This window comes from Pelodiscus sinensis, chromosome 16 (genome assembly GCF_052426305.1).
Source record: "Pelodiscus sinensis isolate ZL-2025 chromosome 16, ASM5242630v1, whole genome shotgun sequence".
Classification (NCBI taxonomy): domain Eukaryota; kingdom Metazoa; phylum Chordata; order Testudines; family Trionychidae; genus Pelodiscus; species Pelodiscus sinensis.
Genome location: NC_143067.1, coordinates 17,060,770 through 17,082,051, shown reverse-complemented (window position 1 = coordinate 17,082,051; position 21,282 = coordinate 17,060,770). Strand labels below are relative to the sequence as shown.

Below are 21,282 nucleotides of genomic sequence, written 5' to 3'. Positions count from 1 at the left end.
TGAAATGGTTCTGATGACAAAGTCTATTTAAAGTTCATCTGATTTTATTTATTCCATATCACGGAGCATTTTAAACATTACTTGAATTACTTTAAAAAAATGCATTAGACAAAAAAACTGTTGTTCCCAAAGAATTAGTGAAGTTTGATCAGGATGTTTAAAGCATCCCCATGTCTTCAAATTTAATATATAGTTAATTCTGTATACACTGGAATCTGATCAGAGCAATGACCTGATCCAGCTCCTGTTAAAGTTAATGGAAAGACTCTGACTGATACCAGTACAGAGTTTTTTTGTGCTCTTCATGAACTCACATAGGAGGACACTCCATTTTACTGGAGTGAAAGCTCCATTTCAATGCACCGCAGTGAAGCTTTACTCCGGCAGAAGAAAGTTCCACTGTGCTAAGCCCCTTGAAGGCAGCCCCTGTAAACGTTGGTGTTCCAAGAGGAACTGGTCAAGCAGAGAAGAAGGGGGAGAAGGAGCAGAGAAGTACTACCAGCTTGTGTGGACAGGAGCAAGGATGTCAATGCAGTCCACTACATGATTAATTGATAAGCCTTGGCTTATTGGTTATCTTATCGACTCCACGCAAACACACACCAGTGGCCTCTGTGTCAGAGACAGCAAGGGGGGGGGGGAAGAGTGGGAGCTGGTGTCTGTGAGGACCCCCCTGCAAGGCAGGGGCTGCTGCCGGGGACCAGCCTCTGTCCACAGTGGCCCAGGCTTGTCACAGACAGAGGCTGTTTTGTGCTTCTAACAGAGCTCGGACCCCCCCTCCCATGAACAGGGGCTACTGCCAAACCAGCCTCTGTGCACAGGGAGCTTGGACCCCTGCAGACAAGGGCTCCTCCCAGTCTCGAAACAGCACCAGTTTGGCGTGCAGAGATGGGCCATTCTTAGTAAAACCACACCTCATGGGAAGCAGAGAGAATCTGAGTATGGCTGGCCTGATAGCCCTGCAGGCCTGGAGTAGCCCCTTGCCCACAGCAAGTGGGGAGCTGCTCCAGCCCACTGGTTAACCATACTGGCAAGCATCACCCAGTGACAGTGATGCTTACCAGTTAATCATTCACATCCCTATCCAGGACCTGCACAATAAAGCCCAAGCTTGACTGGGGCTTCTGGGTACTACTAAAATATTAATGTTAAAAAAGCATTCTACTTTATTTATGGTAGCTATTTATACATGACCAAACTGTACACAGAGGAATAAGGCTATGGCTTTATGAACCACCAATAACTAATAACTTAGATTTTAGATGAGGTTTCAAGGTCCAGAAATCTACGCATTTTTTAAAAGGAAATATAAACAGTGAATAGCAGCGCTTTACATAAGGAAATGCCTTTTTAACTTGAAGTGGAAAATCTTATAAACATACTTATATCTATCACAGATCACATTAGTTATTAAAGTTTCTCATAAAACACATTCATTTTGGCTGGACAATTACAGTAATTTGTGATTTCATTAGAAACATTTTGCCAGGGAATGAATTCTGATGTATAGAAAAAAAAACCCATTTACATGAACTTTGGTTTTGCTATAAATTATTCCTAAAAGTTTAATCACTCTGCAAAGCCTTGCACAGTGGGCTATCCAGAAGAGATGCCAAGGTAATAAGTGCTATGTATCTGATGCTTCTCCAAACCTAGATTTCAGTCCCTAGATTGCTCCCATTGAAATCAGTGGGAGTTTTTCAGGGCAGGCAGGATTGGATGTTCAGGCATGTCATCTGCTTCTAACAAAAGTCCTACAGTATACTCATGCAAATTCAAATACAAATGATCTGGAAATATATGGCCATACCAGCATTTCCTATTGACATCATTTTTAAAGCTTTTGTTTACCAACAACAGATACACAAACCATTGGGGCACACGAAGAAACAAATTTATTGATACAATATGGTGTTATTTTTTATTTGGGGACTAATCATCAGCCTTTTGAAGATGTATCAGATTTGCATGATATCATGGGATAAATTGGCCCATACAAACAGGAAATAAAATCATATAATGTATACACAGAAGCATAGAATCACACAATTCTAGAACTGGAAGGAACCTCGAGAGATCATCTAGTCCAGTTCCCTGCCCTCATGGCAGGAGCGAGCACCATCTAGATCATGGGTTCCCAAACTAGGGGGCATGAAGAAATTCCAGGGGGGGCATGAGGTGACCCAGCCCCCCCCCTCCCCCTGGTCAAGTCTACCCTTCCCCTATATTTTGCTGCTATTTTTGTTTTTCGTCCCTGGTCAGTTCCAGTCAGTTCCTTTTTTTTTCCTCAACAAGTTTTGCTGCTATTGGGGTAGGGGTGGAGGTGAGGGTTTCTCAAAAATCAAAAAGGGGGCTTGATGCTGAAAAGTTTGGGAACCACTGATCTAGATTATCCCAGACAGATATCTGTCTAATCTGCTCTTAAATATCTCCAATGATGAAAATTCCACAACCTCCCTAGGCAATTTATTCTAGGCTTAACCACCCTGACAGTCAGGAATTTTTTCCTAATGTCCAGCTTAAACCGCCCTTGCTGCAATTTAAGCCTATTGCTTCTTATCCTATCCTCAGAGGTTAAAGAGAATAATTTTTCTGCATTCTCTCACTTTTTTACATACTTGAAAACTGCTATCATGTCCCCTCTCAGTCTTCTCTTTTCCAAACTAAACAAGCCCAATTCTTTCAGTCTTTCTTCATAGGCCATGTTTTCTAGACTTTTAATAATTTTTCCTGCTCTTCTCTGGACTTTCTCCAATTTCTCCATATCTTTCCTGAAATGTGGTGCCCAAAACTTAATATAATATTCTAGCTGAGGCGTAATCAGCGCAGAATAGAGCAGAGGAATTACTTCTTGTATCTTACTCACAACACTCCTGTTAATGCATCCCAGAATGTTTGCTTTTATTGCAACAGTGTCACATTGTTGACTCATATTTAGCTTGTGGTTCACAATGACTCCTAGATCTCCTTCTGTAGGACTCCTTCCTAGACAGTCACGTCCCATTTTATGTGTGTGAAACTGATTATTCCTCCTTAAGTGAAGTACTTTTGCATTTGTCCTTTTTGAACTTCATCCTATTTACCTCAGACCATTTCTCCAGTTTGTCCAGATCATTTTGAATTATAACCCTATCCTCAAAGCACTTGCAATCCCTCCCAGCTTGGTATTATCTGCAAACTTAATAGGCATACTCTCTATGCCATTATCTAAACAGCTGATGATTATATCGAACAGAACAAGTCCCAAACCTGATCTCTGTGGAACTTCACTTCTTATGCCCTTCCAGCATGACTGTGAACCATAACTACTCTCTGAGAACGATTACCAACCAATTACACAGCCATATTGTAGTAGCTCCATCTATGTTGTATTTCCTTTTATTGATAAGGTCACACAAGACTGTATCAAATACTTTACTAAAGTCTGACATACCACAGCTACCGCTTCCTCCTTAACCACAAGGCTTGTTATCTTATAAGGGAAAGCTGTCAGATTGGTTTGACTTGATTTGTTCTTGACAAATCCATGCTGTTATGTATCACCTTATTATCTTCCACATGTTTGTAGATGGATTTCTTAATTATTCACTCTATTATCTTCCTTTCACAGAAGTTAAGCTGACTGATTCGTAATTTCCTGGGTTGTCCTTATTTCCTTTTTATAGATGGGCACACTATATTTGCCCTTTTTTGCAGTCTTCTGGAATCTCTCCTGTCTTCCATGTCTTTTAAAAAATTATGGCTAATGACTCAGATAGGTTCTCAATCAACTCCTTGAGTATTCTAGGATGCATTTCATCAGGTCCTGGTAACTTCAAGACATCTAACTTTTCTAAGTAATTTTAACTTGTTCTTTTCTTATTTTAACTTCTGAACTTACCCAATTATCACCAGCATTCACTATGTTAGGCATCCAATCTCCATCAACTTTTCTTGGTAAAAACTGACACAAAGTTGTCATTGCAATATTTTCCATTAGGGTATGTCTAGACTACATGGCTCCATCGATGGAGCCATGTAGATTTGTTTATTGTGCAAAGGGAAATGAAGCGGCGATTTAAATAATCGCCGTTCATTTACATTTAAATGGCTGCCACGCTGAGCCAACAAACAGCTGATTAGCTGTTTGTTGGCTCAGCGAGCTAGTCTGGACACTCTGCGGTCGATATCAAAGCCCTTTGTCGACCGCCCCGGTAAACCTCATCCCACAAGGAATAACGGGGCGGTCAACAAAGGGCTTTGATGTCGACCGCGGAGCGTCCAGACTAGCGCGCTGAGCCGACAAACAGCTGATCAACCCTAATCTACATGGCTCTGTCGATGGAGCCATGTAGTCTAGACACAGCCTTACTGTTCTTCCCTCTTCATTGAACAATGGACCTACCTTGGCATTGGTCTTCCTCTTGCTTCTAATATATTTGCAGAATATGTAGAAATGCAGCCCCAGTCCCAGTGTCCACATATTATGTGGATGCAGGAACTGTTAAAGAGGAAGCATGCTTAGCCTTTCATTTAAGAGGAAGGAATAGGCGGGGCCTGTCTACACTTGAAATGCTCTAGTGGCACAGCTGCATTGCTGTAGAATTGCAGAGTAAACATTACATACACAGACAGCAGGCACTCTCTCATTGACGCAGGCAATCCACGACCCTGAGGAGCGGTAGGTAGATTGAGAGAAGAATTCCTCCCTTGACCTAGCACAGTCTACATAGGTAGTTAAATCAACTCAACTATATCACTCATGGGTGTGGATTATTTACCTAGCCACAAAGCCGATCTAATTTTCTAGCACGGATCAGTCCTTAGGACACATTTATATGGAGACACTCAAGAAAGTTAATGTGAATAAGATGAAAGGTATGAAGTCAGTGTGCATAAATTAAAGGCTGTTTCATTCAGCAGTAAAATGGCCATAATTTTCTGTATTTAATTCTCATTTAAGAATTCCAGGGTGGATTAAGGGCTTGTCTATGTGAACAATGAATTTGCCACAAACTGGGGTGCAAATGTACCCTGCCCTAGCCTGTTTCACACTGTCTGTCCCTGTGGACTCAATGCACGTTGACAGTTAATGTGCTTTGACAAACCTTTAATCCTCTCTGGAATCCTTGGAACAAGGATTAAAATTCACCTGAACTTCCCTGATTGTCTCCATGTAGACTAGCCCTTAGGATCACTCCGATGTGATTATTTTAGTGCATTATACTGTGGCTCCAGAGCTACTCTAACATGAACTCCCTTCCAGTCCTCCCTACCTAGGAGAGAGGCTACAACCCAGGGATTCAGAGAGAAGCAGAGGGAAAAAAGGAAGATGTTTATGGTTGCCATGTGGTTGCAGAAAACCATCTCAAAGAAGGGGACATTTAGTTACAAATATGGACACAGAAACTATGTAGTTAGTGGATGAATATTAAAGTATAAGTGCTTGAAGGGCAAGTGAAGACACCTACCTGTTCACAGATAGCATCAGCTGGTCCATACATGCTTTGATCTTGTTTTGTGCTTCTAGATGAGTCATGCTTTCTGTACTCTCTCCATTAATGGCCAGAATAATATCTCCGGGACACAGGTTAGCCAGGGCTGCCTTACTCCCAGGATTGATCTACACAAAGAAAGAAAAAAGTGCTACTAAAAAGAATACTTAGTGTGAAAACACACAACAGTTAAAGATGCAGGACTGGTTCTTTGGAAAAAACCTGGAGGAAGAAAGTAGACATAGCAAACTTCCTGCAATCAAAGCAGCTATCAGTGAACAGTTTTCTATGGAGAGGTTCTTTGTGAAGATATTTCAGAAGTAGCCTCAATTTTGGGGTACCCTATTTTCTCCTTCCAAGACTGTTCTGCAGTGACACTGGATAATTCCAACCATGGATCTAATTCAAAGCTCTTTGACCTCAAGTAAGAGATTCACATTGACTTTCATGAACACTTCTTCATGTTCCCTTTCTAAATTTGGGGTTTTTTTGGTTGGTTAGTTTGTTTGTTTAACATACAACAATGTAATGTAGCCCTTCATTCAAAGGGAGCTGGGCACCTAAAAATCCCTTGAGCTCGTTTGAAAATCCCTGCCTTTATTCACAGGCTCCACTGTTTCATCACATGCTTTAGAATCAACTTCTGAAGAGTGCTGAAAAAAACAAAAGCAGCCCCACAGCTCAGCCGGAGCATTCCTAACCATGGTAGAGAGGTGAGGATGCACTCCAACCCAGCTGGGCAGGACCACCCCCACTTTCTGTTTAATCAGTTAAATAATTAATTAGGATTTTACTTCCCTAGTTCAAATTATATGTTTCTTTCCAGTCTTGCATCAATACTATGCTGCTTATTAAATCTCCATAACTTTTCTCCTAGGCTACGTCTACACTGGCATGATTTTCCGAAAATGCTTTTAACAGAAAAGTTTTCCGTTAAAAGCATTTTCGGAAAAGCGCGTCTAGATTGGCAGGATGCTTTTCCGCAAAAGCACTTTTTGCGGAAAAGCGTCCATGGCCAATCTAGACGCGGTTTTCTGCAAAAAAGCCCCGATTGCCATTTTCGCGATCGGGCCTTTTTTGCGGAAAACAGTACTGTGCTGTCTACACTGGCCCTTTTGCGCAAAAGTCTTTCGGATCTTACATGAGATCGTCAGTGCTTTTCCGGAAATTCAAGCGGCCAGTGTAGACAGCTGGCAAGTTTTTCCGCAAAAGCAGATGATTTTGTGGAAAAACTTGCCGGTCTAGACACAGCCCTACTGTTTTTGTATTAATACCAATCTATCACAAAGATCAGAACTCCTTTCTTGGGAAACTAATGACATGTTACAGTACCAGTTGTGGTTAGAGTGTACAGACTTAGGCTACGTCCACAATGGCATGATCTTGTGCAAATACTCTTTAACGCAAGAGTTCTTGCGTTAAACTATTTGCACAAGAGAGTGTCTACACTGGCATGTGCTTTTGCGCAAGAGCATCCATGCCAGTATAGATGCTCTCTTGCGCAAGAAAGCTCTGATGGCCATTTTAACCATAGGGCTTTCTTGCAAAGAAATTCATGTTGCCTATCTACACTGGCCTCTTGCGCAAGAACAGTTGCGCAAGAGGGCTTATTCTTGAGCGGGCGCATCATAGTTCTTGTGCAAGAAGCACCGATTTCACACATTAGTTCGTCAGTGTCCTTGAGCAAGAACTCGCGGCCAGTGTAGACAGGCAGCAAGTTTTTGTGCAAAAGCGGGTGCTTTTGCGCAAGATCGCACCAATGTAGACACAGCCTTAGAGCCCAACACTATAGGTCTGAGTGACCCAGAGAATGGTTCAAAACAGTGGGTGTTTTGCTTATATCCGACCCACTGTGTTTCTAATTTTTACAAAGATAATAAAAATTATGTAATATGTAGGCAGTACAGCTGCCAATAAATGTGTGTTTAACTGTGTAAACTGTTGATAGCTAAATGTTTGTCCTTGAATTTCCTCCTCAAGTCATTCATAGCATCTGTTTATGCTTCCACACACTTGCTATGATAGCCACCAGAATGGTTTATCTAACGAGAAAGTGCAGTCTGTTAGATGTACTTATTCGTCTCTCACTGCATTTAAAATGTGATAGCATTTGAATATCATTTTGTATCAGTTTTCATTTATACTAGAATAATCCTGGGTCTCAACAGATGTGAGACTGCTTCAACATACTATTTTGTAGAATTGCTGGAGCTCATCCCTGATAGACAAATTAGAATTAAAAGGAAGTCTAATTTAGGATCACCTAGAAATTCCACATCCCCATTCCAGTATAGGCTACAAATTAGTCATGGAATTATTGCCTCTAACAACTGTGACTCTTGGCAACTTCACTTTCTCATGGAAAAGTCTTTGGCTTTGATTTTTTTCCTATTGCAACAGAGATCACGGGTTTTATGTATATTACTCTTAAATCGAGCTATGCTTTCTGAGATGGATTACAGGTGACAGTTCTACTGCTATAGAATGACAGCGTTAACAACATAAAGAAACCTCCAGAGATGACTGTTTGGTTTGAGAATAAAGTGAAAGGCAACATCTCCAATATTATGACTTGGTCACTTCATAGGTTTTCTAAGGGGAAAATATTTTTAAATAAACAAAACAATCTCCACAATTTACATCTCTAGAAGGAAAATGTCCTATATTAATTTTAACATGTAACTCAAAAATCAGGATGACTTCTCAGCTTTTCCTATCTCCTGCTGTTTGGATGTATAGCTAACAAAACTGGCTAACAAACCATGTATGACAATTGTATCAAACACTTGGGACCCAATTCAGGCCCTCACTGATTTCCAGTGATTGACGCTCCTGTTGGCCATGGATCACTGTTCCCAGCCAATGAGAGCTGCAGGAAGTGGCACGGACCAGACCACTGCTTCCTGCAGCTCCCATTGGCTATGAATGGTGATCCATGGCCAACAGGAGCAGCAATTGCTTGTACCTGCAGAGGCACAGGTAAATATAGAGATGGCAGCCCACCAGGGGCTAACCCTGGCAGACAGGATCTGGTCTATGGGCCAGTATTTGACCACCCGTGGCACAGAGTATCAGTGGGACGGAATTCTAAGAGGTTATGAGCAGCTCAGAATCTCTTTTTCTTGCCTAATCAGAACAAGTAACCTGCAAGAAAAAGGTTTTGCCATGATGAATTGGCATTTCTTATTTACTTTTCAATGTTTTCAGCAAGTTATTTTGCTGTTTCAACCACTAAGATTTCCCCCTTCTTCATTTACAGGCTCCACTGAGGTGAAAGTGTCCATTTGCTATAATAAAAGACAAGTGCTACATAGTTCTGTCTTTTGTTTTAGCTAGACCAGACTAACACAGCTGCATCTCTATCACTATTGCATTTGCTATAATGTATAAGTAAAATCTTGATTCACAATAGGGATTTCCCCTTCCATTCAGCTTAACTAAATCAGAGTTTACTTGGAGAATAAGCCATTCATAAACAGGCCTCTTTGTGGTTTCCAATTTTTTAGTTTGCAATTTATTTTAAATTACTTTGGCAACGCTTTCATATTGGAATTATTGTATTCTATTCATGGAAATGCCTGAGGGCTGGAAATGGAATTGCATTTCAAGATCTCATTAGTTTGGGATATAAACAATGGTCCTTTAGTTAGCTGGGAGGTCGTAATGTGTATCAGGCCTAACATTTGTATTGGTCACTAAATTATGTTTAAAGCACAACAGGCTGACTTCTCCAGATTTACAGTAGTGAGACGATCCCATTGAAGTTCTGAATCACACTGACTTCAGTGAGGCTCTGCATGGATACAGGGACACACACAAGAATCCTAGCCCAGAATCAAGACCTTAATATAGGAATGTCGGCTCAAAAAGTGGCCCTGATGGCTCTGGTCAGCAACCATTAAAAGTTCGGTTGTCAAGGCTGGCAGGCTGCCTACCTGGCTCTGCGCAGCTCCCAGAAGCAGCCACATGCCCCTGCTGCCCCCATCTTGTGCTCCAACTCCGCAGCTCCCATTGACCAGGAATGGCAGCCAATGGGAGCTCCAGGGGCAGCGCTTGCAGGTGGAGGCAGCGAACACCACCTGGCTGCACCTATGCCTAGGAGCTGAGGAACAAAGTCGCTGCTTCTAGGGAGCCCAGCAGGGTAAGTGCCGCCCGGAGTCTTCCCTGCGCTCAAACTCTCTGCTCCAGTCCTGAGCCCCTTCCAGCACCCAAACTCCCTCCCAGAGCCCTCACTCATGCCCCCTCCCAAAGCCCTGCTCCAGCATGGAGCCCTCTCCTGCACTACAAACCCCTCACCCAGAGCCCCACCCCAGTGCCTACATCCTCACTCCCTTCGACACCACAACCCACCGCCTCAGCCTGGAGCCCTCTCCTGCACCCCACCTTAGAACCTGCACCCCACCTTGGAACCTGCACCCCACCTTGGAGCCCTCACCCCTTGCTGTACCACACTCACCTGAGCCAGCCAGTGAAAATGAGCGAGTGGCAGTGGGGGAGAGCAAGCAACAAATGGAGGAGGGGATGGAGTAAGCAGGAGTGGGGCCTTAGAGAAGGGGTGGAGCAGGAGGCAGGACAAGGGGTTTAGTTTTGTGTGAACAGAAAGTTGGCAACCCTAACTTTATAGGCATGAAAAATGAGAAGTTATGTCCGGTCTCCTCTGGTTCTGACACTCTGGTTCTGACAGTGATCCAAACTTGGGCCCATTTAAACAAGAGGCTCCCAAGCTATAACTCCAAGGAAAAACCAAACAAAACAGCTTTTCTTGTAAGTTGAGAAAGCTGGGCAACCTATTTTTGGTCACGCAGACACCAAACCAGGGCTCAGGTCATTGCACCGAGATGTCCGAAGCTTGTGAGTTACCCCAACAAAGTACAGACATGGCAAGCACCAGCCCTTTGGGGGAAATCAACATTAAAAGTTGATGGCAAAAATATTTTGCTTCTTCTTGGCTTGTCACACCCTGACGAACAACCTGATCATATCAAATAGATGATGATGGGTATGGAGAGAAAGGAATTAATACAATTGTTAACCTTGGAAGTTTCACACCAGCTGGAGAGCTCAAGGGTATAAGCAGCAGTTCTCTGAACCTGACCCTCTTTGGGCAGAAATCTGAAGAAGGTTGCAAGGCATAACTGTAAAATCTGTTTTTGATGGGGAAGGGGGTGCAGCATTGGGAGGTTATTTTGAGGGAACAGGTTAAAAAATTCAATTTGATAGTTTAATGTTTTTACTGATGAGAGGGGCTTTTGGGGGGGAGGAGCGATGGGGAATAGAGATGAAAGGAGTTCAGGGTTGCATCAAAGGCAGGGGATAAATGATACAATGTATTAGGGAAGGGGAAAGACGGAGGGTCACAGGTGAAGGGCACTAGGAAGGAGATATGGGTTGAATGGCAGGAAACGAGGGGAAAGTAGGGTTGGGGCACCTGTCAGCCCCAGAACTGTGTATGGTAGGAGGCTCCCTACCATCATAGGTGAGCTGGGATCTGGGGCTCCCTACCCATTTGACAGTATGATCCCCTTCAAGTGAACCTGATTTTGGGGTGTGGGCTTGCATTTCTGGGGTAGCTGAGCCCCTTTCCCTTCCTTCCTGTGAGCTGTGATCTGGAGAGGCCCTGCCCTTCTGGAAGGGGAGTTTAGAACAGGCATGCTCAGAGCAATGACCAAAATAACCCTGCTGCGCCTGGGGTGAGGGGCTAAGAATAGGTCTGCTTGACAGGCATCAGAAACTCTCCTGCACTGGTAGCAGGTGTTCCCTTCTCATGTGAATGGTGCAGTTCACTAACTACGAGCGATTGTTTCAAGCTTGTTCATCTCCACGGGGAATATTCTCTTTCCTCTGAGAACATCTCATTGAGTCCCATAATGTCCATGTCCCTATGAATTTTTTTAAAATTCCAAATGGAAACAGTTAAAATTAAAGGCACTATCAACATCTGCAATTGTTATTGCCTAGAGCAACCAGCTATCACCTCAAGCTATTTGAGAAAGCAAGAGATGAGTTGTTTTGGCAAACACTTTGAGAAACCTTCCCTGGAGATTATTCTAAGGCTACGTCTACACTACCAAGTTTTGTCGCCAAAACTTATATTGGCACACAGAAGTCGACAAACCCAAAATCACTAGAGGGTGTTCAAACTTGCTCCCTCTGTCGACAGATCATATCCACACTGGGGCCCATCATCGACAGTGCGAGCAATACTCTGGGGGTATGTATCCCACAATACCATGAGGTGGGAAGGCAGAGCTAATCACATTTGGAATTCCCTCTGAGTTTTCCTATGGCATCCTCAGTTGCTGGGAGCGGCATCAGGAGTAGCTCCCTGCTAAGGAATATCAAAGTAGCACAGTAGCCTGTCCCCCACTCCCTGCAGCAGCAGTCTACCCGCCGTTGTGTTCCTAGTCCAGGGCACAACTAGAGCACTCCGATGATTTGTTCTTTGTTCCCCAAATGGAACATCTCACCCCGGAGCTTTGAAATGGAAGGGACACATGCCTGCAGGGCAGCAGAGATCAAAACACTGAGCAGCACCATCAGGGCAGGCCCTGTGGGATACTGGCTGAAGCCTGTTCTGTGAACAAAACATGCAGCAATGCCCACACTGGCTCTTTCTTGACAATAAAAGGAGGGGAAAAGAAAAAAAAGTCTTTTCATAGGGTTGGAAGGTTTTTGTTGCCGAAACTGACATCCATTGCAGTGTGTATGCTCTCACTGTTTTGTTGCCAAAAGGTAATTTTTGGCAACAAAACGTAGTAGAGTAGACATAGCCTAAGTGAAAACTCACTTATTCCATGATGGGCGAAAGATGTGAGTCAACATGGGATACCCAGTTCATTTTGTCTGCTCTGTGCCCATTTTGTCTATTCTGTAAACTTCAGGATGTGGGCTGGCTGCATGTTGTGTCTTGCACACAGATGGCAAGCACTCAGATAAATAAAAGTTAGGGCCTGATGTTATGAAGCTAGCACATGGGTTTTGCCCACAAAAGCTCACGATACTTAAAAGTTATTTCTACTAGCTGATCACATTGCAGGAGAGAGAGCATATATTGTACAATAATCACTTGCATACAGCAGGCATTTCCAGCTGGCCCTGAAGTATACTTGGAAAGAATACTGTAGCTCCTTTAAATTCACGTTTAAAATTCTTTGCAGCTGATCCTTCTCACATCTTCACCTCCTCAAACTCCCCAGGACAGCTGTCACCTCCTTCTGTTATCTGAATATTTAGAAGAAACTGGGGAAACTTAACATTTCTCAGCCTGATTCTCCTTTACATTGGTATAAAACTTAAAGACTTCAGGGCAACTGCTCCTGTTTTGTAGCTGTGTAAGCAAAAAGAGGACCAGATCCTGTCTTTTAAAACCAGCTGAAAGCAGTGACTAACAAGCTTTGATTTAGAAACGCTGTCTTCTGCAGGCCAACACCCATGATGTATTTAGTGACAGGAATGCATTTTACATGGAAACAGTGCAGGTCGGATGTGTCACAGAATACTTACACGTAATTCACAGATCACAGGAAGACACTATTTTTGCAGTGCTAATCTGTCCAGCAGACTAAAGAACATTAGTACACAGGTGCTAATGTTTAGCTCAGTACTCATTCTTAGCAGTAAAAGGACGTGCAGTGATTTCAGACGAGGTAATCTGTTTTACTGGACCAACTTCTGCTGATGAAAGAGACATGTTTTCAAGCTTAGACTATGTCTATTCTACTACTTATTTTGGCAAAATGGGGGTCACTCAGGGTGTGAAAAACACTCCCCGTCCCCAGCAACATACGTTTCGCCAGCTTAAGTGCTAGTGTGTACTGTGCTAGGTCAGGGGCAGAGCATTTCTCACCAACTCAGCTACCACCCCTGGTTGAGGTGGTTTCAGTACGGCGACAAAAGAGCTCTCTGCCATCAGCACAGAGAAGCTACACAAGTGATCTTACAGCAGCCACCTCATTACAGTTGTGTCGCTGTAAACTGGCTAATATAGATACAGCCTTACAGGGAGCACTTCTGTGGGTCTGGAAAAGGTACACAGAGACCTGAGGAAGAGCTCTGTGTAAGCTCAAATGCTTCTCTCTTTCACCAACAGAAGCTGATGCAGTAAAAGAAATTCTCTCACCCTCCTTGTCTCTAGGACATCCTGCAAGGAACACCACTACAGCCACGCTATTTAGTGTCAAATGAAAGTGTCATTAACATTCCATTCACACTTCCTGCCAGGCCATTAACAAAGATGTTAAAGGGCAGTGGCCCTGCATTATTCTCCAACAGGATGTTGCTATTTATCACTGCTATCCACTTACAGGCCTTTGGGCCAGCATAAATCCATATGGCAGCTTTTCTCTCTAGCCCAGTACAATTAGTTTGATTCATAGTGCTGATATATGATCAGCCATGCTTGATCCGGGCTTAGGGCTTACTTGTGTCACTCAGGGGAATGGATTTTCACATCCCGAGCAATGCAGCTGGGTTGATCTAACTTCTTAATATAGGCCTGGCATCAGATCAATAATATTTGCAAAGTACTTCTGAATTTTCAGTTGAAGGGTACTATGAGAGAGTAAAAGCATTGTTACTTTGCATTGGCCCCGTAATGCATTCCGGGAAAGTTCTCGGTGCAAACAAAGCTATGAAAACATAAGAACTCCCATGTGTTTCAATAGTGAGGTGATCACACAGCGCAGTTGCCTGCCTTAAGAGCTATGCTGTAAATATCTGTCATCTGTAAAGCCCTCCAATACTAGAAGTAAAATTGCATCCCTTGCTCTACAATACCTGACCCCATCTCAGCCCGCAGGTCTGGAGGGGAGAGCGTAGCCACAGCATACTGTGCTCCAACTGATCTCATCTGTTGGCTGGCTCCTAGAAGGCCACAGGCAATTGAGAGAGCATCCCTGAAGCTCTAATTTATACTAGGAAGCAGGTATTCTCCCAAAAGGGATGAAAAACCCAAGTGTGTGAAGAGACTATAAATCTACAAAGGCACACTTCTTTGCTCCTGGACCAAGCACAGGGACAGACAAAGGATGAAAGAGCTCCTGAGAAATTAACTATTAATCAGCAAGTTCTGCATTGTAAGAGAGCTCAAGAGAGCCAGTCCATGATGCAATGCTAAGATGCTCCTGGATAAAACAAATGCTGAGAAATTCAGGGCGGATGGGTGGGAGTAGGGAAGCGAGAGGGAGGTAATACAATTATAATTATAAACAAATTGGGTGCATCTAGACTGGCAAGATTTTGCGCAAAAGCAGGTTCTTTTGCGCAAAATCTTGCCAGCTGTCTACACTGGCCGCTTGAATTTGCGCAAGAGCACTGACTTTGTAATGTACAAAATCAGTGCTTCTTGCACAAATACTTTGACGCTCCCACTCCGGGATAAGCCCTCTTGCGCAAGAATACTTGCACAAGAGGACCAGTGTAGACAGGCACCTTAATTTTTTGCGCAAGAAAGCCCGATGGCTAAAATGGATCATCCGTGCCAATCTAGACTCTCTTTTGCGGAAATACTTTTAACGGAAAAACTTTTCCGTTAAAAGTATTTCCGCAAAATCATGCCAGTCTAGACGCAGCCATTATGTTTGCTCAGCTAAAGATTAAGCTGTTGTTGGGTTTAAGAGGATTTTCACACACTCCATTCCCCTCCAGAACTTCCACCCCAAATCCTCCTTCCCTCCAAGAGCACAGGGAGTAGCAGCATCAATGACTCTCTTTGTGATGCTGCCTGCAGCTGTTGATGTGTGGAGCAGGTCAGCTCTCTCCCCTGGCCACTGACACATTTCCGTCATGATGTGAAGTCTGCTTCCCCGGAGACTATTGTGGAGAGTTTGCTTTCAAATTTATGACCCTGGCTGTGGGTGGTGTTGCTAGGCCAAGCTACATTAGCCCATGGTTAAGAAAAAACACACAGATGAGTGGATAATTAAATCTTCTGGAAGAGACGTAATAAAAATACCAGTTGCTATGTTATCTGGCCACTGGTGTTTGGTACGTGCTTATTTGACATCAGGCCAGTAAAAGAAAACACATTCCAGCCACTGTTGTTTAGAATGTTATGAGCTAGTTGAAGTTTGGAGATGTGCAACCCAATTTCTCTTTCACACACACAAACAAGCCCAATTTTTTTCTCTCAGATACAAACCCACGCCTACACTTTCGCTGAAGGAGATCAAACACAACACTCCTCAGCACACGATGGAACCAACCAAAGCCTTAGAGTCCCACTGCTCCCCACATGAGATAAAGCTCATGGTAATGGAATCAAGAAGGAGGAAAACTCTGCAAGGTTACCCCTTCCAGAATGTCCTCCAAATTCTTTCACAAAGAGCAAGGCATACTTCCCCCTGCCACCCAAATTTTGTAGATCCCCAAGATTTACTATAGACCCTGTGAAAATCTCCTCTCCTTCTAGGACTGCTTCATGACCCCATATGGTTGCCCCATCACTCAGCGTGAAACTCCATTGTAGCCTGTGGCTATCTTACCTTTTCAGAAAAGTTCCCATGGGCCACCGGAGAAAGATACGAAGTCAATCTTTCCAGCTCTGTTGTAGCTCACACTATTTTTTCCCTCTCTATCAGTGGGACTTGATTATAGGCAAGATAGGGGGAACATACTGTTCTGCACACATAGTCAAAAAGCCCAGATCAAAGCCGTAGAAAGATCATATCTGACCAGCACACAAAACAGCATGTGGCAAAATTTACAGCAGATTCTCACGATTTGCAGCATTGCCATTCGCGGTTCCACATATTTGTGGGTGTTCTGTCCTACCACGAATAGCGAAGGCTTCCTGTAGCTCTCAGAGACAGCAGAAAGCAGGCCGTGTACCACAGCAGTATTTCTCAGAGTAGCAAGATTTTTATTTAGGAAGAATCAAAAGTTAAGCCATCCCCCAGTGAAACTCAGTCCTCTTCATCGCCACCACCACCACATTTAATATTTTTCTGTTTATTTTATTAAGCTTCTCATTTTAGCATAATCAACTGGCAAGAGTAACAGATGTTTCATTCCAGTCCACCTGTACCTTTCCCATAACAGAGAAATTTGGTAAGAACATAATAGTAAGTAGTTAAACAGATTCAGGATGAAGAGACTGCAAGATGTCTGAAAAGTTTTACACTCAAAATATTGATGGTTTCACATCAAACCTAGATCTAGATTTCCTTGCAGCTTGCATCCCAGTCCAGATATTTGAGGCTCAAGGAGTCCTGGGGAATTCTGCACTTTTACTACAGCTCCAAATGCAACAATTGCAGAATTCCCCCAGGAGTAGATAAAGTAAGAGGCAGAGAATCACTGAAACCTATATATTAAATACACATATATATTACAGAGCTTAATGAGGTGACTTTTAAGACAGCCAGTGGCCGAGCAATAAGAAGCAAGTGACAAACTGTCAGAGTTAAGGGCTGCTTCGTCAAGAAAAACACAGTTCATCCAGGGACAAATATTGAAATGTCTTTAGGCCCCTAAAGATGCAGTCGCATAGGCATTTCTCAGCTCTCACAAGACACCTATCTGCATCAATTAAATACTTTTAAAAACCTGGTCCTAGGTGATTAAGTGGACATCACAAGGCTCCTGAAAAATATGGGATACAGTTCACTTCTCCTTTTCAATCCCCTTTGCTTATCCACAACAGGCAGAGTCATTTCTATTGATTACCCTCAGCAGCAGGAATGAATTGCAGCTGCAATATACTTAACTTAAAGCATTGACTAGCTACCTCCAGCCCACCGGTCACTTCCTGGAATGTAAGTGGTATGGCTTTAGAACAGTTTGGCTGGAACAACTGCCTGTGTGCTTTACAAGAGACAAGCAAAAGCGGCTTATGGCTCTTTGTATCTTAAGAATTCTGGGTTTCCCAACTAGTGGGGTAAGTGTATGTAATCTCCTTTTGATAGCACAGGTTATACCTCTCTAGTCTGGCACCCACAGGACCAGTACCAAACCAGAGAATTTTCCAGGTTGTTATGGCCAAAGGAGGTAATTATTGTCTAGCAACATTACCAACACTTTCATTGCTTACTGGGATCTTAGAAGACATTTTGACCATGTCGACACTAGGCGATTATTTCAAATTTACTAAGTTCGACTTGTGGGCACCTGATTTTACAGATTCAAAGTTCTGTGTCCTCAGTACATGGAAGAAATCAAATGTAGTCCAAGGCAGCGCATCCACATTAATGGAGTCTGCCTTGGACTCAGAGCCACAGGAAGCACTGTGGGGAGCTGCAGGAAAACTCCCGGAAACCAATCAGTTTGAATTAGCGGCACCGGAGCATCTATACTAACATTATTTCGGACTTACAGGTTCGGGAATAGCATTATTCCTCGTGAAAAGCAGGACTAGAGTTTGAATTCTGCAGCCCTTTATTCCGGAATAACAGGCTTGGTAGTGTGGACACAATGCTTACAAAATCAACCATGGGGGGCTAATTTCAGACTAAGGTCGTAGTATAGACCAGGCATTAGGAGTATATTAGAGCTAAATAACAGCACAGAACACTGAGAGCCAGGACTGGTGGCTGTAAACAAACTTTATGGGACTGCGGGAAACTTGGTCACACCCATGATAAGTGGCAGCTGGCTAACTAAAATCATGCTGGACCACGGATGTTGCCAGACTAGAGAGTGCTAGACTAGAGTTCAACCGGTAATTAAAAAAAGTGGTGAAAGTAACAATTTATCTAGTTTGGGAGATGCAAAAAAACACAATAAATCATGGTTTACTCATTTAATCTGTTGCAACAGATTATAAAAAGTTCAAGGAATGAGTACATTTGCAATACCTTCAGGATATCACTGTGCCTTCCCTATTTGGAAAACTGATAACGTGTTGCCTAAAGTGCCTCACCCTGAAGGCAAAGTTAAAACGCCCACTGACTACGGGGGAGGGAGGAGGGGGGGGGGGGAGAGTGCTGTCCTTGTGCAACACGTACTTTTGAGATAATTTTTTTGAATCCTTTTACTCTGGAGCTAGATGTAGGCTGATTTTACTGCAATTACTGTTTGGAATTCTAACTGAGGATTGCACACACATGACACTATTACTCCACATTTTTTTTCATGATGTTATTTTGACACTCTGGTGGACATGAATTTGAAATGTGCACAAGGCCAGCACAGCTCCTTCATACTGCTGCATTTCATGAGAAAGGATCAGTAATGGAGTGGACTTTGTGATGCTTGGATTACATATTGTTAGCCATACTCTCGGAGAGCAGGGTAGGTCTCTAGTGATATTACTCCCCACAAAAAATAACTGTTTTAAATATACACAAAGTGATAGATTTCTCTCTCTAGAAGGTATAAAGACCCAGTGCTCAAACTTTAGCTCGCTATGAAACTTTGCACAATCTTTGTACAGTCTTAAGTCCTAATTCAGGGCTATTCAACTTTGGAAGCTCCGAGGGCCACAATGCTGATAACCACAAATTAAGTGTGGTTGCATATATATGCAAAAATATGAAAATAGCTTCTTACACACTGAGGGTATGTCTACACTACCACCCTAGTTCGAACTAGGGTGGTAATGTAGTCAAGCGGAGTTGCAAATGAAGCCCGGGATTTGAATTTCACGGGCTTCATTTGCATGTTGCCGGGCGCCGCCATTTTTAAATGTCCACTAGTTCGGACTCTGTGCCCGCGGCTACATGCGGCACGAACTAGGTAGTTCGGACTAGGCTTCCTATTACGAACTACCTGTACTCCTCGTGTATATTTAAATCCCCGCTTCATTTGCACTTTCAAAACATCTAATTTACATTCCTCTGTCAACAGAGGGGTGTAGTTTAGACGTAGCCTGGCAGGCATGAAGACAAAGATTAAGGCAAGACTATACAACATGCAGGCCCCATTTAAGTCAGTTCTGCTGATATTAATCAAATGCAATATTTACCCAATTTTCACCCATATCACAGCACTTTTAATGAGCAATGGCAGTCCAGGAATTTAACTACTAAAACACATATCAACCATTAGATTGACTACTTTTTTGTTTTGGCTCCCACCCACGGGCTGCATGTTGAACCCCATGTAAACCCAAACTGCAACCCAGGCGGGCTGCAAGAAAATGAGCTGTGTGCCACATACGGCCTGCAGACCACATGTTGAGTAGCCCTGACTTAATTGCTAAGTTCTTCTGCTAACTTCTCCTAGTCATAAGAACAGCCAAACTGGTTCAGACCAAAGGTCCATCTAGCCCAGTATCCTGTCTTCAGATAGTGGCCAATGCCAGATGCCCCAGAGGGAGTGAACAGAAGAGGTTATCATCAAGTGATCCCTTTCCTGTCATCCATTTCCAGCAGCTGACAAACAGAGGCTAGGGACACCATTCCTGACCATTCTGGCTGTTATTGTTTCTCTCTCGTCATTGACAATAGGCCTATTTAGATTAAAATTAAGGGCCTGATCCTTTTCTCTTTATTGCAATGGGACCAGGACTGGGGCCCATCATTCTCTACACATCAAAGAGAAAAATATCATTGTTCTTGTTTTTAGTATTGGGAAAGTCATTTTAACCTGCTTGATACTGGGTAGAGGAGAAAATGGGATTCATAATAAAAAGCTCTAAAAGCATCTAGCTTTTTGGCTACAGGCCTTTTCACAACAACTCTCAACACCTGTCGTAACAGAGCAGGAGTTCAAATTTTATTTTAAAGCTAATGTCATTATACTAACATTTTTATAATGCTGTAAATCTCCCTGAATGTGCAGAACATTTTCTGTTTTGTCAAGCCTGGCAAAGACCTGCAGTATTTTAGGGTGCATTCGCTTATTTTAATAAACTCAAGCCAAGGTCAGATCTTGTATGACTGGAACTGCATGAATCATTCCTTCCACCTAATTTCCTAGCCTGGACTATCAGAATGCTTAATTAGAGCAATTAGCATTAGGCTTTCTCTCTAGTATTTTCTTCTAAACAAACTCCAAAACTGAATAGCAAGAGATTTTTCTTCTCCCTCTTATAGCTATTTAATAAAATCTGAAGGCAGAACATTTATGAAACAATAAAATATATTTACTCTAATTCCACAAGCTCTTTTATCTTTCACTGAAATGACTTAAGTGTCAATACAATTCTAGTTGTGATGGCCCTGGTTTCTCTCTCTCAACATATGTTACAAGTAGGTCTTATTAGGACAGACCTTATTAGGAGAACACCTGACACATACACAAAATGATTTCCTTCTAGTCAAAAGACTCAACCTAAGTTACATTTTAGTCTGTTATAAATCCAGTGCATATAAGCAGACTTTTAATAAATGAAATGGCTACTAGCTTTTCACATTCTGCCATACAGAAGATATATACATATACCTAGCCAAAGCTAACAAAATCTTTGCTAACAGAAAATGCTATTTTTCAGACAGATATACATTTAGCAGTTAATTCAATCTATGTGAAAGCTCTAATCCAAAACTGATTACAGCAATAGATTAAATAGTACCAGCTACATTGAACAAGCAATAATCAAATACAAGCAGAGTTGCAGAGATCTGAAACAAAACCATGCAACTAAACAACAGCTTAACTTGAAGGACTTAAGGGGAAAAGATTTTTGGCGGTCAAAGGTCTCTCATCAGTGGTTAATTAGGCTACATCACAATAATGCATAGCATATACACTAAGTAATGTGTTCAAAAGGATCAGGATTGTAATGATACCCAACGTGATTATCAGGAAGCCCTAGAGCAATATTCATACAAAGCAGAACAACTTTTTTTAAAAAATGGTCTGGCAGAAACCTTTACTTGTACAACCTCCCAAACTTTTACTGGAACAAATATTCTCCTGAATATAACAT

The 21,282-nt window shown here is 42.7% G+C and overlaps 1 protein-coding gene across 1 annotated transcript in view; it reads right to left on the bottom strand.

Moving 5' to 3' along the window:
- The window catches only part of PDLIM4 (PDZ and LIM domain 4), a 125,776-nt gene that overhangs the window by 89,921 nt on the left and 14,573 nt on the right, over positions 1 to 21,282 (bottom strand). Inside the window, exon 2 of the mRNA XM_075900355.2 lies at positions 5,451 to 5,602. Coding sequence (XP_075756470.1) covers positions 5,451 to 5,602 — 152 coding nt within the window. The remainder of the gene's footprint in view (positions 1 to 5,450; positions 5,603 to 21,282) is intronic.